The sequence below is a fragment of the Protopterus annectens genome, chromosome 2.part0 (assembly GCF_019279795.1).
Source record: "Protopterus annectens isolate FY-2018-M chromosome 2.part0, PAN1.0, whole genome shotgun sequence".
In the NCBI taxonomy this organism is placed as follows: Eukaryota; Metazoa; Chordata; order Ceratodontiformes; family Protopteridae; genus Protopterus; species Protopterus annectens.
In genome coordinates this window covers 1,862,098,344-1,862,125,910 of record NC_056728.1, presented here as the reverse complement: position 1 = coordinate 1,862,125,910, position 27,567 = coordinate 1,862,098,344, and the positions used below count along the sequence as shown (strand labels likewise).

The following is a 27,567-nucleotide window of genomic DNA, read 5'->3' as shown; positions in this document are numbered from 1 at the left end:
TCTGTATCCTTTCTGTAGGAAGATAGACCCGCATTTGGTTTGAGTCTATCTCTACTCCGATGAACCTTATGCGCTGAGATGGCAGCAACACAGACTTTGGCCAATTGAAGGTGATTCCAAGGGAAGTGCCTAGTGATATGGTGGCTGCTAGGTTCTGCAATAGTAGTTGCCTGGAGGTGGCAGTTAGGAGCCAGTCGTCCAGATACGGAAACACCTGGAATCCTAGACTCCTCAGGTGAGCAGTCACGACCGCCAAACATTTGGTGAACACCCTGGGGGCTGTGGTGAGACCAAAGGGCAGTGCGCAGAACTGAAAATGACTGTCTCCCAGGCTGAAGCGCAAATGTCTCCTGGACACCTGATCTATCAGGATGTGATAATAGGCGTCCTTGAGATCTATGGAGCACATCCAAACACCTTTCTCCAGCAGTGGGAGAATGGATTGTAAGGTGACCATTCGGAACTTGGACTTCTTGACTGATCGATTTAGGTTGCTGAGATCCAAAATGTGCCTCAAGTCCCCGATCTTTTTTGGCACCAAAAAGAATTTTGAGTAAGTCCCTAATCCGATCTGGTTTGCGGGGACCGGTTGGATGACTCCTTTTTGAAGCAGCTTTGAGATTTCGAAGGCTGCGATTTCCCGTTGACTGGGTGGCAGGTTCGGGATTTTCCTGGACGACGGAGGGGGGTGAGAAAAGGGGATGGCGTAACCTCCGGCGATGATTCGAAGCACCCATCGGTCCTGAGTGATACCCTCCCAGGCTTTTAGGTGCCTCGAAAAATGACCCCCAACTGGCTCCGGAGCTGCACAGTCGGGCAATCCTTCAGGGATTGTGGAAGGCTGAAGAGCCACGAAAGGACCCGCGGTCTCCAGTGTTGCGGGGGCCTCTGCCGCCTCTGGGACGGCGTCTTCCAGAAAAATTTCCCCCTCCTCTGCCTCTAGAAGGGGGATCGTCCTGCTGCGAGGGATAAGACTTCTGGGATTTACGGAACCACATTTTGCCTCCTCTTTTAGCCGTGGGGTAAGGCCGAAAGGGAGTGGAAAAACCGTGCCCCTACGGCAGTCAAAGTCTTACCTTCTTGCTCACAGCGGGTCAATGTGTCCTTTACCTTGGGTCCAAACAAAGAGGACCCATCAAAGGGAGCATCGGCAAAGGAAGACTTAAAGGCTTCCGCAAAATGACACAGGCGGAGCCAGGCTTGCCTCCGTAGAGCAACACCCGTACCCGCCGCTCTACTTGCCCCCTCGGCTGCATACGAAATGAGCCTCAAGGACGAGTTTGATATCGATGACAGAGTAGCCAACTGAGAGCCAACCGTCTGGGCCAGCTGCTCAGGTAGGTTACCCAAGAGGGTATCTGAAAGCTCCTTGACCAGATCCCTCTGAAGTCTAGTGAAGTGCGTAAGGTAAAGGCCGCTGAACTGAGGGTGTGCTTCCCGTACCGGTCCATGCTCCTAGACTCCTTATTAGGAGGATGGAGGGACGTCGAAGCCTCTGCTACATCTTGTTGGGTAGCAGATGCCACCACCAGGGCATCTACAGCCACACCTTTGGTCAGAAACTCCTTCTCTGGGGGTGCTGATAAGAATTTATTTGGGCGAGCCGGCACCGGTTCCACAGAGTCTGGATGCTCCCACGCCCTTCGACAGATCAAATCTAGGAGCTCGTCGAAGGGCAGCGACACCCAGGAGGCGGAGGGCTGAGCCCCGAAGGCCTTGAGGAACACCGACTCGTCAGCAGAAGGGGGTTTGGAATGCCAGCCGCCTCGTTGTTTGAGGGCTTCCAAGATGTCTGCAAAGGAGACATCATCCGAGGACGACTTAGGGGACCCCTCCGCATCATCAAGATCGGTGTCCGACGTGAGAGACTCATCGGGGGAGTCGACGTGCTTCCTCTTGCACAGTCTTTTCCTTGGGGGTTCCTCCGAAGAAGCTTCAGAGGGACCTCCAGGAGGGGGGGAAACCCCACTGGGGGTGACCTCAGGCCCCGGGGCTCCGCTGTCTAGCGACAGGGGGACTACAAAAGACCCAGTCTCCGTGTGTAGGGAAGGTGCCGGTGAGACCATGGAGGTAGCCAAAGAAGATTTGGCCAAAGCACTCCTCATGGCCCTGAAGGCCGGACCGCCAGAGTCCTGGGAAGGTCCAACCCCCGGGGCCACAACAGTAGATGGCACCCCCGCAGCCGACGCACCAAGAGGAAGGCTCGGAACCGAAAACATCGGTCCCAAAGCGTCACCCCCGGGGCCGACCGAGGAGGTCCGTGTACCGAACTCCGACCCAAAAGCCGGTGTTGGAGTAAGGGTCGGAACCGACCCGAAAACCTCCATCGGCTCCACCAGCACCGGCTCCAACGGTGCCGAGGCTGTTGGAGGAGGAACCAGAAAGTACAGTTTTGTACCTACCATAAATGTAGATGTCCGAGAGGTATGCATCTGCAGTTCTAACAAATGGGTTGTCCTGCCTCAGGCAGCCCTTCGGTCGGCCGGATTCCAAAGTCTGGGTCTGGCCTCGGCTGATGTCGCACTTCACCCGACGTCATAGCTGCTGTTTACCGGGTATAAAAGCATCAGCCGACGCCATTTTCCTCAGTGTTTCTTGCCCCAGATGCCAGGTGCCCTCTAGGAAGGCTAAATTTGGATAAATGCAAATGTTTCCAAACAACAGAGAGCAAATAGAAATAAACATGTATATACATATATATAAACAAATACACCATAATAGATTCCCCCAGCTAGCTACGAGATGGGCAAATACCCTAGGAGTACCACAGAGGGGAAGGAGGGTGGGTAATCCTGACTGCAGATGCATACCTCTCGGACATCTACATTTATGGTAGGTACAAAACTGTACTATGTCCTTCAAGGATGCATCTGCAGTCCTAACAAATGGGTAGAATACCATAGCCAAACTGGGGGAGGAGGTACTAAGAAGATTATGGTGTAGTTAAGATCCCTTGCAAAACAGCAGTGGCAAAACCTGCTTGGGATCTGGAGTATAAAGGTAGATTATAATGCTTAGCAAATGTATGCACGGAGCTCCAAGTAGCAGCCTCTAAAATGTCTTTGGTAGCCACTCCTCATAAAAAAGCTGTAGTAGTGGCTGTAGCCCTTGTGGAGTGAGGTCTGATGTTTTCTGGAGTTGTCTTTCCATGATAAGAGTAACAAAATCTAATGCAATTTCCTATCCATTTTGAGATTGTCTGTTTTGAAATTGCTTTTCCTTCTATTCCTGTTGCATATGCTACCAGAAGCTGGTCAGTTTTCCTATTGTTCTTGGTTCTGTCCAGGTAGTAGCGCAATTGCCTATGCACATCCAAGGTATGTAGTAGTCTTTCCCCCCTGTTCTGTGGGTTGGGGAAGAATGTAGGTAGGTGGATTGCTTGGTTTAATGATACTCTGGAGACCACCTTTGGCATAAAAGTAGGATTAGTTCTCATGGACACTCTATCCTGATGGAAGATAAGGAAGGGCTGTACTGCCATTAATGCCTGTAATTCAGAAACCCTTCTTGCTGAAGTGATTGCAAGCAGGAAAGCAGTTTTCCATGATAAATACTGTAATTCTGCTGTTGCTGCTGGTTCAAAAGGAGGAAGTGTCAACTTTTCTAACACAAAGTTCAAGTCCCATGTAGGCAATGGTGGCTTCCTTGGTGGCTTTACATTTTTAATTCCTCTCAGAAACTGCCTGAGTAGAGGATGAGAGAAGACTGGAGGATCCATGTTGTATTCTGCTGAAATAGCTGACGCATGAATCTTAATGGAGGAGTAGGACAGGCCATTGTGGAAAAGCTCTGCTAAGTATTCCAGGATGTTAGCTATGTTTACCAGTGATACATTTTCTCCTTTTGCTGCACTCCAAATGAGATATCTTTTCCATTTTGCTGAATAAGTTTTTCTTGTTGAGGGTCTGCGAGCCTCCAAGATAATGTCTTTAATACTTTGAGATAAATCTGGGTTATTTTGTCTTATGCAATGTTCCAAGCAGCTAGTTGCAGTGTTTTCAAGTTTGGATGCAGGGTTTTGAAGTTGTTCTGTGTTAGCAGTAAAGGAACTAGTGGTAGAGTAATGGGTACCAATGCTGCCTCGGCCAGTCTGGAGCTATCAGGATGATCCTTGGGTGATCTTCTTTGATCTTCAATAGCACCTTGTGCATCAAAGGAAGAGGTGGGAATGCATATGCTGTCAGGTTTTCCCAACTGAAAGATAGGGAGTCCACCTTCCAAGCAAGTGGGTGGTATGTCCTTGTGCAGAATTTTTTCAATTGGTGGTTGTGTGGGGATGCGAATAAGTCTATTTCTGGTAGTCCCCATTTCCTTGTAATGGATTTGAAGATGTCTGGGTGCAGCATCCATTCGTAGGCATCCGTGGTAGTTCTGCTTAAGATGTCTGCTAGTATATTTTCTTTTCCTGGCACAAATATTGCCTGGAGCTGAATGTTGAGGTTCAGGGCCACATTCCAGAGGTCCATTGCCATCCGGCATAGAGGATATGAATGTGTGCCTCCCTGTTTGTTGATATACCACATAACTGTGGTGTTGTCCGTCCTTATCAGCAATTGACCCTGTTGAAGAAACGGTCTGAATGTCTGGATTGCCAGTTTTACTGCCAGCATCTCTTTTTGATTTATGTGAAGGTTCAGCTGGTCTTGAGTCCATAAGCCTTGTATGCACTTGTCCAGCATGTGTGCCCCCCAACCGAGGTCTGAGGCGTCCGTGGTGATAGTCTGGCTTGGTTGAGGGCTGTGGAAGGGCAGTCCTTTGTTCAATTGACAGGCCTGAGTCCACCATCGGAATTCTTGCTTCAGGCATGGAATTATTGGAATTTGGGTTTCTAGGCTGTGCTTGTGCTGAGACCATAAATTCCTTAGGTACCATTGCAACTTCCTCATATGTAGTCTGGCATGTGGAATCAATATTATGCAGGATGCCATGTAACCCAGGGCTTGCAGGACTTTCCTTGCTGTAAGCTGGTTCTGCGTTGTTAATGCCATGAAATAGAGTGGTAGGTGCTTCTGCTTTTCTGCTGTGAGGAATGCCATCTGGTTTGATGTGTCCAGTTCTGCACCCAAGAAAGTTATCCTTTGGGATGGTATCAGCCTTGACTTTTTTATGTTGACTGTGTATCCCAGGGCTTGCAGTAGGTGAATGACCTTTCTGAAATCTTTTGTTAATTTGTTTTTGTTGTCCGCTTGTAACAGGCAGTCGTCCAGGTAAGGGTAAATTTGAATTCCATGAAGCCTGCAATGAGCAATTACTGATGCCAGGCATTTCGTGAATACTCTGGGCGCAGTAGATAAGCCAAAAGGCAATGCTGAGAATTGATAATGCTTGCTCTGATCCTGCAAGAAATCTGAGGTATCTTCTGCAATTTGGTCGTATGGGGACGTGCAGGTATGCCTCCTTGAGATCTAGAGTTACCAGCCAAGACTCCTTGCCCAGCATGGGAAGAAGCTGCTGTAGGGTCAGCATCTTGAATTTTGGAACAATGAGATATGTGTTCAGAGCGGACAGGTCGAGAATAGGTCTCCATTGGTTTTCCTTTCTTGGCACCAGGAAAAGTCTGGAGTAAAATCCTTGCCCTTGTTCCATAGGCGGTACCTTTTCTATAGCTCTCATCCTTAGTAAGTGGTCTATTTGTTCTAGAGCGTTTGTCTTTTGATTTGGAGGTAGGTTTGGCATTCCTCTCTTCCTTGGTACAGTATGGAAGTGAAACCTGTAACCTTTGTCTATTGTCTGTAAAATCCATTTGTCTCCTGTAATGTAATGCCAGTTTACTGAAAATAAGGCTAGCTTTCCGCCTAAGGGTGCTTCTAGTTGTTCCCTGGTAGGCGGTTTCAGAGCCAAGTCACTGTGATTGTCCTGTGGAAGTGGTAGTGGCTGGATCTGTGGCAGTACTTCGCTGGTTGTTAGGCTGCCACTGACGTCCCCTGTAGGCACCTCTGGATTGACCTCTGCCTCTTGGGCGCCTATTCCTGCCTCTCTGTGCTCTGGTGGTGTCTGGAAAGGACCAATTCTTGGAAGGCCAGTTCCTACTAAACCTTGGAGGCTGGACCTGTAAGAAATCCTTGACTTCTGGACAGATTTTGCTTTCTCTTCCACCTTCTTTAACACTTGCTGTGCAGGGGAGCCAAACAAACTGTGTTTTTCCATGGGAGCATCTAGGAGCTTTGACTTTACATGGTCTGGTAAGGACTGCTCTTTTAACCATGCATGCCTTCTAATCACTGTACCAGTCATAGCTGATCTAAAGGAAGCCTCCAGTGCATCATAGCCGCATTTTAAGGAATGATTACTGACCTGCTGAATGTTATGTACCATTTCCTGAAGGGACTTTCGGTCTAAAGGTTCAGGCGAGGACAGTTTTTTAGTTAACTGATCTAACATAAATTCCTGATACTGAATCATGTGGAATTGACAGTTTAAGGCCCTAGCCGAAAGAGTAGCAGAAGTATAAACTTTTTTACCCCATCTCTCTAAGGCCCTAGATTCCCTTTCAGAGGGGAGGGGGTTTTTGGCAGAGGCAGCTGCTACAGCCTTGGGGCCCTGTGAAATAGTTTCAGGATCTGCAATAGGAGCCTTATACAAGTGATAATGTGTGTCCGGAACCCTGTAGTATCTGTCGGGCTTAGCAGGGGCCGGAGGAAGAGAATCAGGAGCAGTACAAGCATCATTAAATGCATCATCCACAACTGTAAGTACTGGAGGAATGGCTAAAGGTCTACGCTGTGGCAAATGCAAAAAGGTCCTAAGCCTTTTCCTAGAGTCTGAAAAATCCTGGCCCTGCCATTGAAATTGTTCCCTCATAGCATGCAAGGTTTCCCCAAAAGGAAATTCCTCAGGAGAAGAGGCAGAAGGAATGGAGTCTTCTGCATCAGAGTCCTCATATGGAGAATAAGGGCCTTCTGGAGGGTTTGTATTTTCTGAATCATCAGAGGAGTAATCTGTAGAAACTGGCTCAGGGGGCTCTGCTCTAGGCCTCTTCTCTGGAGGGGGGTGAGAGGCCCTGTCAGGGTGAGGCTGGGATCCCCTGATCAAAGAAATGAGATCCTCTGCTAGACTAAGCATTTGAGAACTAGAGCTAGGCCTGTGAGAGAGGGTTTTAGCAGGCACGGTCTTTGTTGCTTTTGCTGCTTTAGCCCTGGCAAAGGCCTTAATCGACATGGATGCAGGGGGCCTAGCAGCTCCACGTGCAGGAGTAGATATATCTAAAGGGATAGTATCTGATAAATCCTGAGAACCTGTAAGAGCAGGTGGAATTTCAGTAGCAGATTCAGCCATGCTGGATGAGGCCTCGGTAGGAGGCAAGCTTTCGGCCGAAGGAAGAACCGAGGACTCGGTTTCAGCCGGAACCGAGACACTCATGTTGACTTAACGGACGCGAGTGTCGGTCCTTTTCCACGCTTTTAGCTAATTGTGAAGTCGGGTCTCCGGCGGCATGTTGTAAGCAAAAGCGGAGCCGAAAAACTCCTCTGCAAACTCCGACCGACGTCTAAGTGTCCGTCGGTTGAAGGAAGCACAGGCTAGACAAGCTGCTACGTCGTGGTCTGGGCCTAAACAAGGTAGGCAGTAAGAGTGGAAATCTTTATGAGGTATTTGTTTCCCACAAGTTAAACAGTTATTCACTTTTTCTGACATCGGCTGAGGCAAGAAAGAGTCCCCAATGGGGTACTTAGCTTTTTAGAAGTCTTCGGTAGTAGCAATCTCTGGTTCTGACCGACCGGCACTTGCGAACAGCTTCTGCTTCGGGCGCCACGCGGCAAGAAAGACTGAGGAAAATGGCGTCGGCTGATGCTTTTATACCCGGTAAACAGCAGCTATGACGTCGGGTGAAGTGCGACATCAGCCGAGGCCAGACCCAGACTTTGGAATCCGGCCGACCGAAGGGCTGCCTGAGGCAGGACAACCCATTTGTTAGGACTGCAGATGCATCCTTGAAGGACATCTACAGGGTGGGCCATCGGCTCCGAAGCCGATTGGGCTGGAGCCGAAACTAATTTCTGGAATACAGGAGACTGAAACAGCCTTTGGAGCACCCTGTCGATGTCCGAATCCGACATCTTGGAAGATCGGGAGGAGACCGACCGGGTCCGAGCAGACTTCTCCATCGGCTCCGAAGGACTGGGGGACCGGCTCCGAATAGACTCGATCAATATCGGTGCCGAGGGAGATTCCATAGCAATTTCCCTCGGTGCCAAAGAGGGCTTCGGCGCCGAAGGGGAAGAGTCTGAGCCGGCAACCCTCATCGGCTCCAAAATCAGTGGAGCCGATGAAGGTGACCCGCCTCTCGAAGCCCCAGCCATCAGCTCCAAAACCAGAGGGGTCGAGGCTGGAGGCATCGAGGCAGACCATTCCGCCCTCGGCTCCGAAGTCCGTGGAGCCGATGGAGAAGCCTGCCTAGATTTCTTAGTGGTCGGTTCCGACGGGCTGGTCGGAGCCGACGATTTCTTTTTCTTAGCTGGAGAGGAAGAGGAAGATAAGGCCTCTTCGAAGGAGGGTTTGATAAGCCCTTTTAAGATCAATTTATTTTTCCTCTCTTGGAGGACCTGAGAGGAAAAAGCGTGACACACACTGCAAGACTCCTGAAGGTGTTTGGCGCCTAAACAGTACACGCATAAGGAGTGATCGTCCGTGGTGGACATTTTGTAGTTGCATCTTGTACATTTTTTAAATCTTGAGGGTCTATGCTCCTTAGACATAATGCTTGTAGACACTATTCACTTTGTCAGAGAAAAAACACTATGGAACTCAGTACCAGTGGTTTACACAACAAAAATTCCTTTTTTTTTTTTTTTTTTTTTTTTTAAACAAGAGAGGCGAAAGCCCAAGAAAAAAAATTACACGAATGACAAGCACACCAACAGGAGGGCCAAGAACCCTCTAACTGAAACAGGTACTTGACCTCTCCGAAACAACTAGAAGACTCACTAAAGAACGAGGGGAAGGCCCCTCTAACTTAAACGGAAACCTTTCCCTGTCCAGTCACAAAATTTTACCACAAAATTTCCACAAAAACACAATTATGCACAACGATAGCTGTTAAAACAGCTTTTGGGTTAAGATTAAAGAAATTCCTGACAGAAAAAACTCTCAGAAAAAAGCACTTAGCTCAGCCAAGTTCGAGACCACGTCCTAGCTTGTAAGCGGCAAACGAGATCTGGGGAAGTAGTGGTGGTGCATCCTGGGATATAGAATAACTCAGCCAATAAGAGACTTCGCTCTATAGCATAGCGTGCCGAGTCGGAGCCGAGGATCGGCTCCGAACCCATCAGTACAGAATGTAGGCGAGATAGGATCACATAACATCCAGGCCAGACAGGATGACAAAAATAATGGACAAGCCTACACATATCCATCATCATATTCACAAGTGCAAGAAGAAATTTGTATAAGATCACTTAAGTGCACATGATGTGTCTGTACAGCACTAGCTGTTTAAATGGAAAAACACTGGAATGCAACTTCATGTGGAGACTCAGCAAGAGAATTTAATGATGTTAAAAATGTAAGGAGATGAAATCAGAAATGTTCAGTATGATCTAAAAATAACACAAACCCAAAACATTCACTGTGACCAATCCAACAGAAGGACAGAGCTGCTCAGAATACCCTATCAAAGAGAAAAATTATCTAAATGCCATTATTAGTGCTGGGATTCAGTGAGGGTATCTGTGAGCATTGAACAAGCTTGCACTAAAGCTGTCCACAATGCTGATATTCTAGCAGAGTATGTTCAACGAGTGTGCTCTGAAAGACACATAAGGTCCTACTTGAGAACGTTATGGAAAATGATTAGTGTAGAGTAACTTGACCATGAACCTCTTTGCTGCTGAGAAGCAACTGATAAAAAAGGTATCATACACCCATGGGCTCTGCATACCAATGAGTGGTGAAAGCAGCACACCAAGCCTACCCAATGTGGAAGGAAAGGTACACTCCTGGAGAGCATGCATGTTAGGGAATGGGTGGCAACACTGTCAACATGAGGAACAGTCTGTTAAGAAGGGGGAACCAATCTTTGTTTTTTCATTCTGGACAAGACAGAGTAAATACTGTCCTACCTACAAGGGTGTCTGCTAAAGTCAGTCACAGACCCTTCACAGTTCACAGAAAGATGAGGAGGGTGTGCAGGCCCAGTAACAACAGGGCTGGCAGTCCAGGAAGAAGAATACTGATTATCACTTGGCCACGTGGTGGGAATTGGAAGAGGACTCAGATCACTAACAATCTTGGTGATGGGAAGGGGTCAGGGAAAGAATCACTGTCAGACCAAGAATGGGAACTGAGATGGGACTATAATAACTATTCAGTTCAGATCCTTTATCTGTAACCACAGGTAAATTTAGTTTACAGTCACAAAGTTAGTATTGGTCTCAACATACATTTATACATATGAACATACATAAATTTAAACAAACATCATCAAAAATAATTTACACTCAGACAATTCCAGAAAAAATACAAAAAAAATGTACATCCTACATTGCACATCTCTTCTTAAATAATAGCTGTTAAAATACTACCATTATATCTATCGATTTTACATTTCAAAACACATACCTGTTTAGATAACTAATAGAATGGGTGAAGATATGCTGGAGGTTTTGATTGCCTCTAAGGCAAACAAGGATTTTGAGAAAAGGTCAGATTCCTGTCAAATCATGTGGTGCAACTACAGGATTCTGTTCGCAACGTAGAAATGGAAAAGTCAGGGGACTCCAACAGCAGTTGTTTGGGGCCAGGAGGAGGTGGACACATACTGCTGATAAGATGATGACTACTGACAGGGTGTGGAAGATGAGGAAGAGGCATGCAGGGCTCCCACTACTATTAGCACAAGGAGGGGTGAACTACTTTTGTAGACTGTCTTCATGTTGTCTGTTTTGGAATACAACATCAGAGTCTACACACATACTTCCTGGATATGAGATGATCTATGAGTCACAGACTACCAAAGCTATGGATACTGAACGGCACACTGCACATACTTTTTGTTGTAGCAGTGGCAGCTGATGGTCCTTGAGTGGGATTCTCCTCCCATCTGTGCACACAACATGCTTACAAATCCTGGTCCAGGTCTATGGTTCACAGACTTTATTAAGAAAAGCTGAGGCTGCTTACTTTAATATTTGGTGCACAAATGATTTAACAGCCTACATTAGTTCTGATAATAGACAATGATAACCTCACTCATCTAGTCTGCTCATTTTCTTCTTATTGGATAAACTGCAGCTCTTACTCAACTGACAGTTTATTTGCTTTCTACCCTTCATCAGAAAAGTGTGTGTACTTTTGGCATACAGTACAGGCTATGGTATTTATAGGTAGAGCGTGCAGTCCAGTACAAGGGCTGCACATTATGCCTGTGGTCTGTCAGCTTCAAGACTCAAAAAGTTGAATATCATTCCTACTGTGCTGCCACATAAGATGTCAACCAAATTCTGCTGCAGACAGACCAGACCAGAAGATATTCTGCTAGACTGCATTCTACTTTGGCTTTTATTTGACAAGACAAGCCTACAACATTTTACAGAAAAAAAAATGCCTTACTCAGTTAACTTTTGACATACCAACTCACCCTATTTTCACATTTCAGTTGTCCCTACCAGAGCATTTGCTATTCTGGATGACTGCTATACACCAAATTCCAAAGTAATCTGCAAGGACAATTCACAACATTATGCCGCTCGCTGCCCATGACTGCAGACAACACTACATTTATATTCATTGTAACAAGGAGGCCCAGTTTGTCACCCATTGGCAGAAGTGTCCTAATGTCACAGCTGTCACTGAGGAGTGAGAGTGTTTATAGTACAGGTTACCCCAAATCACATGGGCTATGAATTCTGTAGCTTTTTGCTACCTCACAAAAGTGTGCAACATTTAAGTGCAACATATTTTGCTCAGATAATGTTGCTCAGCTAAATACTATTGAGTAACACATCAGCATATGAAGAGATGCTGTCATTTATTTGATAAGCTGACAATTTTTGACAAGCAGTTCTGGTGTCATAAATTATGAGAGTTGGGACCAGTATGCATGCAGCTGTTAATGGACTTCTAAATTGTAGGCACTGTTAGGACAATATTTGCATAGGTGCGCTATACCCAGAGTACTATGATAACGCAGTGGGGTATTTACATGCACAGAAAGGTGCCCCATTACATAGTCCTGTTTTTGAATCACTTGGGGCTTTTCTAATCGTTTTGACAACTTGACAGGTACATTCTGGAAAACTGATAACATGGGCTATACATCACTATATCTCTGAACCAGTGTACTTGTCTGTATCCTGAAATTTTCTACTTCTTATTCCTTTCTCCCTTCTCAGCCATTCTCTCCCTGGTCCAAATATTCGGAGTGTGTCACATATTGGATCTGTGTATAACTTTTCTCTGTTCCAAGCCTTCTGCATTTTGATATTAACCCCATCAGGCCTATTACTTGTCAAGAAGACAGATCTTCACAATGAAAAATGGGGAAATTAAGCTGTTAGTTAAGAAGAATCTGTAACGTATCTGCATCCATGCTAATAACTCAAAAGCCAAGCTACCAATAATCAGACAAACATATGCAAACAGTGAAAACCCGTTAAAATGAACAGTTAGTACTTCAAATGCATACAGGGAATGAGCAATAAACTGATCTCAAGGAAGTGCCAGGAGCCATAATTATATAAAAACAACAAAAACTCCAGGTAAGCATTTTTGCAGCAGCTCTCGCCCATACCTCTCAAGATCATAGTGTAAGGAAATTTGGACAGAGCTGAAAATAATGGGAGGACAAAGGCCCAAAAGTAGGGAAAAAATAAATATTACTCATAAATCTGGAAATTTACTAAAATAACAGCTTTTACATTTGCATGCATTTTCTGAAAGATAAGAAATCTGAAATTCCAATGTCTGTCATTATTTAGTGATTTCAATCCGAGTGATACCACAAATTTTATGAGGAGTCCAAAAATATGAGGCAAAAAATCTGGACAATCTGCAAAAACCTGGAGTTTTGAGAGGATACACACACATACACACACACACACACACACACACACACACACACACACACACACACACACACACACACACACACACACACACTTCTTCGTTATATACACTGATTCCATGGTTCCATGGCTACAAAACCACGGGTCAGTATCCGGTTCCACAAACAAACTGCACAGTTCATTCTAGCTTCAATGAAGCAGCAGCACTTTGAAAATTAAGCATTTTGTAAAATGTTGTTTTGATGCCTAAAGTCACATGAAATGCACCCAACAATCAATACGTTTACATGGTCTTTCTTATGCACTATCTAGGAAAGAAAGGTAACCTAGATGGGCACAAAAGTCTTTTTCTGCCATTGTAATTGATGTTTCAAAGTTACTAAATCACTCCTGCATCACAAATGACATAGTGTTTCACTTAAGGGCATCTTATTAACTCCACTCACCTACAGCTAAAGGCCTGTAGTCATACTTACAAACCAGCAGACAGCACTAACCAAGGAGAGAAAATAATCTGCAAGGGGTACCAAGCAACCCCTTTGTCATGGGAAAGAGACAAAAAAAAATGCCCAAATGTGCAACCAAGTACAACTAGTGTCTCTGAACTACTCTCCTTATACCATGTTATGTACATTTGTTTCTAGCTTTTTTACTTACCACTTTCATGTATGATACGATGTGTTTTCTAATTTTTTTTTATTCTGTGTCCATACTTGTCGGTCCCTTGCCTACATCCATCCATCTATCCACAACTCCTTTTTCCCATTTTTGCACAAGGGGTCTATGAATGCATTTTATCTGTTTGATAAACATACTGCAAAAATGGCATGTCTATTATTCCTATACTTTTTGCTTGTTTGTTTTAGTTCTGTAATCACTTCCTGCCCTTTGCAAATAATAATATGTAAATACTTAGCAGTTTGCAGACTATTATGGGCTTACTTAATAAACAAAGACCAAAGCTGAAAATAAAACCTTGTACTCTGTGCTTTGAGGCAAGCACCTTAACCACTATGCCATCCCTTAATCCCAGGTAGTGTATCATTTGCTTTCCTATGACCCACTGAAGAACAAACTCATTGAGCACAACTCATTAGCAATCCAACACAATGAAAAAAAAATGAACATATACTTCTGCAGGGAAGCAAGTCCCTCTAAACTCCATGTATGGGAGGCAAGCCCTGCCACCTCACAAAGTATACCAAATCCATGTCTGCATTAACACAAAATATATGAGCCCTTATTTCACCAACTATTATTACAGTTCTCTAGAATAAAGCAAAGAGACAAGAAACAAACTATACCTCTGAAAGACAAAATGTTGTGGCATAAGCCATCAACAAAGGAATGTCGGGAGAGCTGGACCACTTTAGGTTAGCTTCCCTTTAGGTGGCAGAGACCCAGTTCATAAACTTTTTAGAATGTCCTGAAAAGATCCACATAACATGCTACTGTGTTTTTTAATATATCAAAAACTGAAAAAGTGAAATAAGATAAGAGTTGGATGCTACAGAACATATGAACTCCATGAAAGCTACACACTCTGACAGAACAACACTTAAATTATTTCAGGAAATGACATAATTAAGTCTTCCTTTTAAAAGCATGCATTACTTGCATAGGCATTCAACCCAGATGTTCAAAGGCGTTAAACATCACTTGCTGCATTCATTCACATCAGAGAATGGACAACCTGTACATTGCCCCTGACTGGAAAACAAATGTTCTCCAGCAGGGTGTTAATGTACAGGTAATACCCACTGAAAAACGAATCCGCCACTTCGCTGCAGCATATTAAAGGTGCCATGGAGCTTGGACAGCAAGGAAGCTACATGTCACCATTATTTTACAGTTGCTAAGTAATGCTTTTGCTGTTTAGTGAGGGTAAAATTAAAAGAAACTGAAATTAAAAAAAAGTGTGCGTGTTTATGTTCGTGTGTGTGAGTACATGCATGCATGAAAGTGAGATCAATTGAGCCATTATTTTTACCTCGCTAAGTAATGCTTTTGCTGTTTAGCAAGTGTAAAATTAAAAGAAACATTTAAAAAAAAGAAAAAGAATGTGTGTGCACGTGCACACGTGCGTTTATGTTTCTGTCTGCGTGTGTGAGTGCATGCATGTCATGCTGTGTGTATGAAAGAGGAAGTGTGTTTGCTTGTTTCAGAGAGAGAGTCAGACAGAGAGAGAGATATCAACCAGTAGCAGCAGCAGTTAAGAAGTATGCATACCTCTCAACCTCTCAACCTCTTACCTCAAGAAATCTGGATAAAGCCTAAAATAAAAAGAGAGGGCCATACCTCTCAACTGTCAAGATTTTTACAGAATGTCCAAATTTTTGCCTACTGTTATCAGATTGTTTCTCATAAAATGTATGGTTTTCTGGCAAATTGTGAAGAATGAAGTCACTAAATGGTGACATACATTTGAGTTCTAGACTTCTTATCCTTTAGAAAATGCATGCTTATATAAAATAATTCTAGCAAAATGCATGCTAATATAAAACCTATAATTCTAGCAACTTTTTTATGTTTATAACAGCAATATTTAAAATCTGTCCCTAATTTTAGACCTCTGTTCCCCCATTATTTTGTCCAGATTTTTTGAGCTTAGAGGTTGAGAGGTATGGGGGGAAACAAAAAAATAAGAACAAATTTTAAACACTGTGAAAATGTGAGTTACTAGAATGAAAGAATGTGTTTTAACATGCACTTCCTGAAGAAAATACTGTCTGAACCTCAAATGTATGCCATCATTTCGTGACTTCAATCCCCAATGACTGAGAATAAACCACAAATTGTATGAGTAAGGGACCAACAAATGAGGTAAATATCTGGACATTTTTTTTTAAATCTTATATTTTGGATGTAAAATACTTCCTGCGACACCATTTACATATACTACAGCAGGTCTGAAACATTAGACAGAGGAACTATTTTGCATCAAAAATATAAAAATCAGAAGTTATGTACCTACCATAACGTTCCATGTTAGTTGTCTTCTCTCGCCTTCTTTCTTGCTGGATGGGTTCGGAGCCGATCCTTGGCTCCGACTCGGCACTTGCTAAGCTCGAGAGCTAATTTTACCAGCTCGAGGCAACCCTATATCCCATGATGCAAAGACGGAGATTACTCAGATCTCGTTTGGTAGCTAAAGAAATAGCAGTATTTTCTTCCAACTTAGGAGGAAGAAAATAAGAAATACTAAATAACATCATAACCCTCTAGAAAGGATCCACATAATCTAGTGACACTAGGAGTTGAACAGCTAGAAAAAGGTAATAACCTCTTAATAGAAGATGTATAATCTTCTCGGTCTGACCAGGCTAGGGGGAAGGAGGGTGGGACACAAGAAAGAAGGCGAGAGAAGACAACTGACATGGAACGTTATGGTAGGTACATAACTTCTAAATGTTAAGTTGTCAATCTCGCCTTCATTCTTGCTGGATGGGACCGCGTCCCTTTCACCTCTATCCTGGGTGGCTCAATGGAACAGACTCTTGAGAATGGTGGAACCAAAATTTGCTCTGTCTCTGGAGACCAAATCTAATTTGTAATGTGAAACAAAGGTATGAGGAGAGGCCCATGTGGCTGCTGCACAAATAGTGTCTATGGGAAGTCTAGCTTGAAAAGCTGTAGATGTAGCTAGAGCTCTGGTAGAATGGGCTTTTGGGTTAGAAACCAACTCTTTGCCTCTGAGCTGATAAATGTAAGTGATCACGGAAGACAGCCACCTAGATAAAGTTACCTTAGAAACTGGAAGGCCTTTCCTGTTCTCTGCATAGGATAGAAAAAGTTGATCAGATTTCCTAAAAATTTTTGTCTTATCCAGATAATATCTGAGCTGCCGGTAGCTCTATCAGAATAATTCGGGAAAAATACTGGAAGATCAATGGACTGATTTAGGTTAGTCTGAGATGCCACCTTTGGTAAGAAAGACGGATTAGTTCTTAGGGATACCCTATCTTTGTGGAATATTAGATAGGGAGGGCGAACACAGAGAGCATGAAGCTCAGATACTCTCCTGGCAGATGTAATGGCAACTAGAAAAAGTGTCTTCCAAGAAAGCAATTTCAAAGAACAGGCAGCTGCAGGTTCGAACGGGGGAAGAATCAAGGATGCTAAAATTAAATTTAGATCCCACTGTGGTGGGGGGTCTCTAATTGGAGGTTTCATTAAAAAGATGCCTTGCAAAGTTTATGTGACATAATGTTGTGGTCCAAAAAGCCTATATGAAAATTTGAAATGGCTGCCAGTTGAACTTTCACTGTGGAAGTAGAGGATCCTGAATTAAAAATGTCAGCTAGGAAGTCCAATACCGAATGAATTGGAGCAGTATAGGGGTCTATGTTCCTAGCTTTTGCCCAGAAAGAGAAACGTCGCCATTTACTAGTGTAGATCTTTCTGGTAGAAGATTTTAGGGAAGCTACTATGATATCCCGTACAGGATTAGAAATCATAGGAAGCCTGGCTAAGGATGGAAGTGGAGCAACCAAGCAGTGAGGTTGAGAGAAGGTATGGATTAATGCAGTTGACCCGACTGGTGGGTCAGAAGATCTGGAACCGGGTCCAGATGCCATGACTGTACCAAGAGGTAATGATGTAGGAACGGAAACCATATCTGTCGAGGCCAATAAGGGGCAATGAGAATCAACTTGGCTCTCAAGGCAGTTGCTTTTTGAATTAGCTGAGGTATCAGCGGAAAAGGAGGAAAAGCATAAAGAAGTCCCCGGGGCCAATCTTGGGTTAGAGCGTCTCTGGGGGGATGGCCTGGAAGGGGGAAGAGAGAGAAGAAGTCTGGGCATTTGCTGTTTTGAGGTGTAGCGAAAAGGTCGCAGCAAGGAAGGCCCCACTTCTGAAAAATCTCTTCCGTCACTGACTGTTTGAGAGACCACTCATGAGGCATGAGAATAGCTCTGCTCAATCTGTCCGCTATGATGTTGGATTTCCCGGGGATGTGCGTTGCTATCAGAAACCGGTGAGAGGAGATTGCCCATTGCCAAAGTCTGAGAGCCTCTCGACACAGTGGATAGGACTTGGTTCCACCCTGTTTGTTTATGTACCACACTACGGACATATTGTCCGTTTGGACTGCAATAGTTCCCAGGGGAAGAGAGTCATTGAGGGCTTGCAACGTTAAAAGCACTGCTCTCATCTCCAGAACATTTATGTGCAGATGATACTCGAAAGGTTGCCAAGTGCCATGGACCATTCTGCCCTGATAATGCCCCCTCCACCCGATCAGGGAGGCGTCCGATGTAAACGTGGCAACCGGGGCAAGAGGAACAAATGGTCTGCCTTGATGGATTTGAGGGGACGATATCCACCAAGTCAGATGTCTTTTGCAAGTTGGAGTTACTATGATCTCGTGACGCATGGAAAGTTGTTGAAAGGACCATTGGATGAATAGCATCCATTGTAGAAGCCGCATGTAAAAACGGGCGAGGGGAAGAAGTGTTATGGCGGCCGCCATAAGACCCAGTACTTTCAGAGCAAATCTAGCCTGAATTTTGTTGCTGAATAGAATCACTTGGACGTGTCTTTGAATGTCCAAGATCCTTTGGTCTGTCAACCTTGCTGAAAGTTGTACGGTGTCCAATTTTGCGCCTATAAAAGTAATATATTGACAAGGCGACAAGGCAGATTTTTTGAAATTTATAGAAATTCCTAGCCCTCTGCAAGTGTGAATGGTGTAATTTCTGGCTTGGAGAAGCTGATGCCTGGTGGTGGCAGTGAGGAGCCAGTCGTCTAGATATGGAAACACCTGGAATCCTTGACGTCTCAGGTGAGCCGTAACCACTGCCATGCATTTGGTGAACACTCTGGGGGCTGTAGTGAGTCCAAAGGGCAGGGCTCTGAATTGGAAGTGACTGGTCCCCAGCTGAAAGCGGAGAAATCTTCTGGAGCGTCTGTGAATTTTTATGTGATAGTACGCATCCTGAAGATCTATCGAGCACATCCAATTGTCCTTGCCCAGAAAGGGCAGAATGGACTGAAGCGTGACCATCCGGAAAGTTGATTTCTTTACAAACTTGTTGAGTTTGCTCAGATCTAATACTGGTCTCCAGTCCCCTGTCTTTTTTGGAACTAAAAAGAACCTTGAGTAGATTCCGGATCCTATTTGGTCCGCTGGGACTGGCTGGATGGCTCTTTTTACTAGCAGTTTTGATATTTCTAGTACTGCTAGTTCCCTTAGACCGGGTGGAACGTCTGGAAGGGTTCCCTTTTGTTGAATTGGTGTTTGAATAAAGGGAATTTAGTAACCCTCGGATATAATTGACTGTACCCATTTGTCTTGAGAAAGGGAAAGCCAGGCTATTGGGTACAGCGATAATTTTCCCCCGACTGCCTCCGAAGGCGGACAATCAGGCAACATCTCAGGGATGCTGGAAGGGTTTGTCAGAAAGAGGCTCTCTGCTACCCTGATTCTGCGGACCACCTCTGCCCCTAGGGCGGCGTCTATTATTGTTACCCCCTCTGCCTCTGGGGGTAAACTGACTTTGTGCATCAGGCGTGACTCCTTGAGATTTGCGGAACTACATTTTCCCTCCCTTCTGTCCTTTGGGGTAAGGTCTAGAAGGGGTGGAGAAAAGGACTCCTACGGCAGAAAGAGTCTTGCCATCTTGTTCGCATCTAGTCAAAGTGTCTTTCACTTGAGGACCTAACAAGGTCGAGCCATCAAAAGGGGAGTTTGTGAAAGACGCCTTGAAGGGGTCTGCAAAATTACAAAGCCGCATCCAGGACTGACATCTTAAAGCCACTCCTGTGCCTGCGGCCCTACTCGCTCCATCGGCTGCATAAGAAATGAGCCGCATGGAGGAGTTAGCAATGGAGTTAAGGATTCCTAGCTGTGAGCTAATCTTATCCTGAGACCCAGCAGCTGACGGATCCTGTAAAACTTCTCCCAACTCTTTAAGAACATCTCTTTGAAGGCGGGTGAAGTGGCATAAGTAGTTCAGCGATCTCATGGCAAAAGTCGCTGAAGAAAAAATCCGCTTACCGTACCTGCCCATAGTCCTAGAATCCTTATTAGGAGGATGGACAGGTACTGAAGGATCAGCTAATTCCTTCTTGGTGGCAGCAGCCACCACCATGGCATCAACTGGGACACCCTTTGTTAAATATTGTCTATCTTGTGGGGCAGTAATAAATTTTGAAGGTTTCCTGGGGATAGGTTCCACTGAATCTGGAGCCATCCACGCCTTCCAAGCCACTACCTCCATGAGAGGGTCGAAAGGTGGAGACACCCAGGAGGTGGAGGGTCGAGATCCGAACGCCTCCAGGTATAATGACTCGTCCTCGGAGGGATTAAGGGAGGGCCAGTTCCCCCTCTGTTTAAGGATTTCAAGGATGTCTGAAAATGAGACCTCCTCAGAGGAGGACCTTGGGGATCCCTCTGACTCATCCAAGTCAGTATCTGATGTAGTAGACTCAGGGGAGTCTAAATGTTTCCTCTTACATGTCCTCTTACGGGGAGGTTCTCCTGACGGATCAGGAGAAGCCTCGGAAGAGGAAGATATTTCCAATGGGGAAACATGAGGCATTGGATCCTGGGTCCGGCAGCAAGAGAGTGGGAAGAGACGTCAGCAGGCACTGTAGTGGGAGGAGCTGATGGAACTGTCCGTTGACTAAGCCCAGGGGCTAGTACACTCCTCATCACCTCGAAGGCTCCCCCGTCAGAGAGACCAGAAAGTTCCCGCTCCAAAGAGATAGGAACCCCAGGCCTCACCGAGAGGGAAGGCTCCGAGGCAGATGTCGGGGCCGAGCTCATCAACGCCGAAGCTCCGAGAGGGAGAACGGGGTCGGACAAGGGTCCAATGCCACTCGCCCCCTTGGAGCCGACGAGAGAGACTAGACGCCCGGATCCCTCCAATGAAGGTCTCATGGAGGAAATCGGAGCCGAGGATGACGGAGCCGAAAGGGGTGGTATCGGCTCCGAAGTCACAACGGTACCGGTTCCGAGGAGCTCCGGCTCCGAGCTCTGTAAGAGAGTCAAAGGAGGAATGTTCGGTGGATGTGATATAGCTACCATCTGTTGAGATGGGCTATGGAGTATTTGGGCCAATGCCTGAGACTTTAATAGTCTACTCACCACTCTCTCAAGGTCGTGATCAGATAGCCTGGATGACCGAGAAGATCGGCTCCGATGGCTCCGCTCCGAGAGCAAGGGTGATCTCGGAGCCGAATGAATAGATTCAACAGAAGGGGATCGAGATCTCTTTTTTGAGATCAATGGAGCCATCGGAGCCAAAGATACGTCGGCTCCAGCCAGAGCCGACACTGAGTGTCTGGACTTGACAGTATGGGCGCCGGATGGAGCCGATACTGAGACTGGTATGGAAAGATCGGCTCTGGCCGGAGCCTATCTCGAGCCTGGTGAGGAAGAACCTGAAGCTGACGGCTTGGAAGCCTGAGCCGAAGGCTTAACAGGTTTCGAGGGGTTCCCCGGCGCCGACTTAGTCGGGGAGCTCTCGGGCTTTAATAAGCCCCTTAATATGAGCTTATTTTTTCGTTCCTGCAGGACTCTTGGGCTGAAAGCATGACAGATAGCACAAGAGTCCTGCAGGTGTGAAGGTCCCAGGCAATAAACACAAGAAGTGTGACCGTCTGTCAGAGACATCTTCTGACAGCACGTGTCATACTTCTTGAAGCCTGAGACCTTGGTGTCCTTCGACATAACTGTGTCGATGAAACACCAGTAACACACTCACACACAAAAACACTCAGTCCAACAAATTAAATTAAATTAAATTAAATTAAACAGGGATAACAGACAGTCACACACAAAATATCCCTGACAGGAAAAATTTAGGGAGGGGTAGGCCTAAGGCCTAACTAGGGGTAAGGGAATATTTCTCAAAAAGAAGGGAACACTGACAGGAATAGGGTTAAAGTGAGTCGGTAATTAACAAAATATAATATTTATATATATAAAGTTAAAGGGGGTAGACAAAAAGTCTCTAAAAAGTTCACTTACCTAGAGCTGGTAAAAGAAGGCACCTCATTAGCGAAGCGGCAAACGAGACCTGAGTAATCTCCGCCTTTGCATCATGGGATATAGGGTTGCCTCGAGCTGGTAAAATTAGCTCTCGAGCTTAACAAGTGCCGAGTCGGAGCCGAGGTTCGGCTCCGAACCCATCCAGCAAGAATGAAGGCGAGATTGACAACTTAACATCAATAATTATAATAATATAGTAATAAAAAACAATTAAAACACAACAATTTTGCAGACAGCACATTCTCTAAGTGCAATAATGCCCTCCAAGGTCTGTGTTACTATGCAAATAATGCTCTTTCAAGGGTGTACAGGCCATCCTCCTGTGGGAACGGGACTCATTACACCCCTGGCATGTGTTATTTACTGAGTAATATATGCTTTGTTGGGCATTATTGCGTGATTATTCTAACAGCAAATCACTATCACCACCTCTCTCAGCCATCACTACTTTTTCCAAGAAGAAAGGGAAATGTCTTAAAATCCTTTAAACAGTGCTTATACAAAGCATTCTTCATATCTTTATTTTTAATTGCACTAACATGCTCTGAAATTCCCTGCTTCTGTTTGCTACTCATTTTGCCAAAGTAAAAGCAGTCACAAGTAGAACACTAAACATGACAGACTACACTGGACAATTCACAAAGTATATATTTTATTGACCGCTACCATTCTATCAAAAAAGCAACATCTGTTTTCAACAGAAATACTGATTTTTGTATTCTTTTTAGAGTGGTCATGTGATGTTTAGGTGTGTCATGTAAACATTTACTATTCAAATATGCTGTATTTTAGTAGTAACTTAGTTCTAAAGAAGCCTGCGTTACATGAAGAAAAAAGCAGTTAGCTTTGTCTACAATTAATGCCCTTACCTGCTGTTGTGTTCACTGGTTTAAAAATGCAGTTGTAAGGGATATGGAAAGCTTATGAAAGACAATATACTGTACGGTGCATTGCATATGACAGCCTGAAGCTGCAAGATCTTGTAAGCACAGATGATAGCCATAAAGAAGAGTTTTTTTCTAGGTGATGAACTTCATTACCACTAAGCCACTGGGCTGAAACAGCATATAGGCAAACCTGTCAATTGTGAAGTTCAGATCTCATGGCCATTAAGGTTTCTTCAAAGTAAGGCAGTGATGCAGCACTCCATTAAGGTACTGTTCAACCTGACAGTGCTAAATAAAATTCTGCCCTCTACAAGTGAAAAACGAACAGAAAAAAGTGGATACATCTACTATGACTATAGAATAAGATGACAACTGAATGTCAGATTACCTATAGGTTGACAGAATGAAACTATACTAGGTTCCACTCTAGCTAGGCTGAGAACAGTTTCAACTTTATGTCAAAAGCGTTTTGAGTAGAAGTTTCCTAACAGGCTCAATAGTTACTGACATTTCAACCAGGAGATCAAGCAGGGTAAAAGGGGTTTACAGCAGGAGTCAGGCTTTGAGTTGGAGTTGACTGTCATCTTTACCATTGGAACATTGTTGTCTAGGACTAAAAGAACTTCCTATACCACCAGGGACTTGCATATCCAAAAGAGTGCTCTCCTGGGCTATTAACTGGTGATAAAGAATTAATTTTGGGCTTTCTTCCCTAAACCCTGGAAATAAGACACAGAACAACAGACAAGATGGGAAGGCAAATGGACATCAACCATGTCATAGAGTGGACGGTGCCAAGAAGAACAGTTGAGCATTACTTACTCCACTGTCTAAAACAGGTTTACCTCTGCAGAGCTCCATTCAGACATGTAGCTAGCTAGCTACCAGTGCCATCTTACCAATCTAGTGCCTTCACCCAAAACTGTAATTTGAGGAGTAAAGCAAAGGTCTTCTGCCACACAGCATTAAGTGCTTCAGTTCTATAAATACTGCTCCTCCTTCCTTTTAAACCATAGCAAACTGTCTGCTATATTTGTAGCAAGCAGCTGCTATAGATTATACCACACACTGAGCACCAAGAGCTCCAGTATCAACAGGTCTTAAAAAGAAAAAAGTTACCTACCATAATGTAGATATCGAACTGGATAGCATCTGCAGTCATAACAAAGGGTTTGGTTGTGGTCAGGCAGCCCTGCAGTCGGCCAGTTCATTTCCAAAGTCCGTCCTCCTTGATGTCGCACTCCACCGGCGTCATCTCTGTTGGTCTTCGGTATAAAAGCATCAGCGGCGCCCTCTCATTTACTTTTAAATCATAACAAAGTGCTACACTTTATGTCACACACAGAGCACTAAAGTGCTTCTGTTTATAAAAAAAAAATCTTCTTTCCTTTTTAAACCGCAGCAAGCTGCTTGCTACAATGTAGCTTGTAGCTGCTACATAAATTTATGCCATACACACACACACATCACTAAAATGTTTCAGTTCTAAAAACAAAAAAAAAAAACCTTCTTTCCTTTTTAAAGTATAAAAAGCAGCTGCTACAGTTTATGTCACAAACAGAGCACTAAGCAATTCAGTTCTAATCATCAATGCAGCGGCGAATGATCTTTGTGCCTGGGATGACTGCCCCATTTAACCCACCTTAGCTATGCTACTGGCTCCATTTCTAAAAGACTCAGATTTGGCTTTGCCTCCAAACTGGCAGCTCTACAAGAAGAGTGGAGGAGTGACTCAGAAAGTCTTCAAGCTATTTAACTAACCATGGGATGTGAACTGTTGAGAATCTAACACTATGAGGATGTTTCACCATCACATGCATATCACCTGTATGGCTAGAGATATGACCACCTATTCCTTTCTTTTTGTGTGTGTGTGTGTGTGTGTGTGTGTGTGTGTGTGTGTGTGTGTGTGTGTGTGTGTGTGTGTGTGTGTGTGTGTATGGTGTCAAACAACAAGATAGTTGTCTGAACAAAATAAGGAGTGATTCTTCTGGAAACGGCTTTATCTCTGAGGCCCTCACAGCCATTAAAACTGCTCTTAGCTAGTCTTTGATATGAAGCACCTTCTCTGGAAAGGATCAAACCATTTGCACTGTGTGGGATCCCATGTAGGCTTCCCATCCTGCCAGTAAAGTGTCTGGTGCATCTAGCTACAGAAGTATGAGGACCATTAATAAGCTACTGTGAACTGTCCACCATTCCTGGTGCTTGGTAAGTGATGTCTAACATCAGGAGAAGATTTGTAAGCATGCAATTACTCTGCAGTCACAGAAGTATCTTAAACCACTGCAACCCAAACAAACTCAGTTCTAATGGCATTATGAAGACTGTGGCAGTCATCAAGTAAGATTTGTGCCTGGATCCTTTGCTGTGCCCTCACTCAGGATAACAGGCTATGACTTCTAGGGCCCTGTCCCAGGGCAGGAAAGAAAGAAACTGATGATCGAGTCTCTGATCATAACTAATGCAGTCACAGAAGTATCTTAAACCACTGAAACCCAAACAAACTCAGTTCTAATGGCATTATGAAGACTGTGGCAGTCATCAAGTAAGATTTGTGCCTGGATCCTTTGCTGTGCCCTCACTCAGGATAACAGGCTATGACTTCTAGGGCCCTGTCCCAGGGTAGGAAAGAAAGAAACTGATGATCGAGTCTCTGATCATAACTAACTTGTTGTGTGCCCAAAAAATGGATGCTAAGCCCTCTACCTTAAGAGCAATGTAAAGCAAAAAATTATGAAAGTCTTGTAAATTTACCTGTAACAGACTGGAAGAGGTCAGCATTATAATCCATGTAATTGTAGCCTTCGTAGTCATAAGGCCCTTCACACATTGCCCTGCACTCTTCATTTGCCACAAAGTATTTCTCTAGGGCCTTCTCAAAGTGATCAGCAGCACTCGTGAAATCCTCATCTGTGTACAACATCACTCCTAAGCGAAATTCGTCCTGCAAGTAAAAGTCACAAAGCCTGATTTGCAAATATCTTAAATAGTGTTACAGCTGACAGACAGAGACAGATACTACTAAAATAGAAAACTTATACAAAAGTTTACAGTGGGTCACACTGCATTTTGACAGAAAAAGCTGTCTGTCAAAAAAATCAGCCATGAGCCACTTGTAAGCAACTCTGCAAATGTATGTGTCATTTATCGATCTGCCAATCCAGTTATTTTTATATCTGTAATCCCCAAAACAAGCATAACATTTTTATCACCATGATCTATGCATTGGCCTGATGAGGCAAGAGTACAGGGGGATTATGACCTCCTTTTGTTCTGGAGGCAATACACTTACTTATGAGATGAACAGTATAAAATGCCCTTCTTACCACTGAGGAGACATGGTGATCAAGGGTAAGGTTGCTGTCAACATGTGAGCCCAGATCTCTCACCACCGAAGTTGTACTTAGGGTAATGTTATTTATGTGGTAGCTAGCAGGGACGCCGACGTTGCCAAAGGGTATAATGCATTTTTTTTCATTAAGTTTAAGACCATGACTTTAGCACCAATCATTACTCTGCATAATTCCGTTTTGCGGGATGTTGACATCTCTAGGGGAGAATTCTGGCAAAGGCCCTTGCCTCCCCCATAGTGCCTTTTCTAGGAAAAGTCCTGAGGTCGATAAAACCAGCATAAACATTTCAACAAAATGCAAATTAAAGGTCATGCTGCTAAACACTAAGAGTCTAAACATGAAACTGCACTTATTGGAAGCATTCTTAACCCTGGAAGATGCTGACATTTGTGCAGTCACAGAAACCTGATTCAAAGCTGCAGAGAGCACCCCAGCTATACCTGGTTACTCATCCTATCATACATTCAGAGCCCAAACTGTGGCTATCAAAGGCAAAGAAGGTGGAGTTTCAATATACAGTGGATATAAAAAGTTTACACACCCCTGTTAAAATGCCAGGTTTTTGTGATATAAAAAATGAGACCACAATAAAGCATTTCAAAACTTTTCCCACCTTTAATGTGACCTGTAATGTGTACAATTCAATTGAAAAACAAACAAACCTGTTAGGGGAAAAAATATAAAAAATACGCTGGTTGCATAAGTGTGCACACCCTTAAACTAATACTTTGTGTGTGCACACCCTTAAACTTTGTGGAAGCACCTTTTGATTTAATTATAACATTCAGTCTTCTTGGGTACACACCTGCCATCAATTAAAGAGACTCTGATTAACCCCAAATAAAGTATAGCTGTCCTAGTACGATTTTCCTGACATTTACTCAGTTGTCTGCTACAGCAAAAGCCATGGTTCACAGAGAGCTTACAAAGCATCAAAGGGATGTCATTGCTGAAAGGTATCAGTCAGGAGAAGGGTACAACAAAAATTTCCACAGCATTGGATATGCCATGGAACACAGTGAAGACAGTCATCAAAAAGTAGAGAAAATATGGGACAACAGTGACATTGGAAAGAACTGGATGTCCCTCTAAAATTGATGAAAAGACGAGACGAAAACTGGTCAGGGAGGCTGCCAAGAGACGTAGAGCAACACTGAAGGAGGTGCAGGAATTTCTGACAAGTACTGGTTGTGTACTACATGTGACAACAATCTCCCATATTCTCCATATGTTTGGACTATGGGGTAGGGTTGCAAGACGGAAGCCTTTTCTTACACAGAAAAACATCCATACATGGCTAAAATTTGCAAAACAATACATCAAGTCTCCCA

At 44.3% G+C, this 27,567-nt stretch overlaps 1 protein-coding gene across 1 annotated transcript in view; it reads right to left on the bottom strand.

The window, feature by feature from the left end:
• Positions 1-27,567, bottom strand: part of P3H1 (prolyl 3-hydroxylase 1) — a 798,122-nt gene that overhangs the window by 641,527 nt on the left and 129,028 nt on the right. The window contains exon 3 of the mRNA XM_044061892.1: positions 25,638-25,827. Coding sequence (XP_043917827.1) covers positions 25,638-25,827 — 190 coding nt within the window. The remainder of the gene's footprint in view (positions 1-25,637; positions 25,828-27,567) is intronic.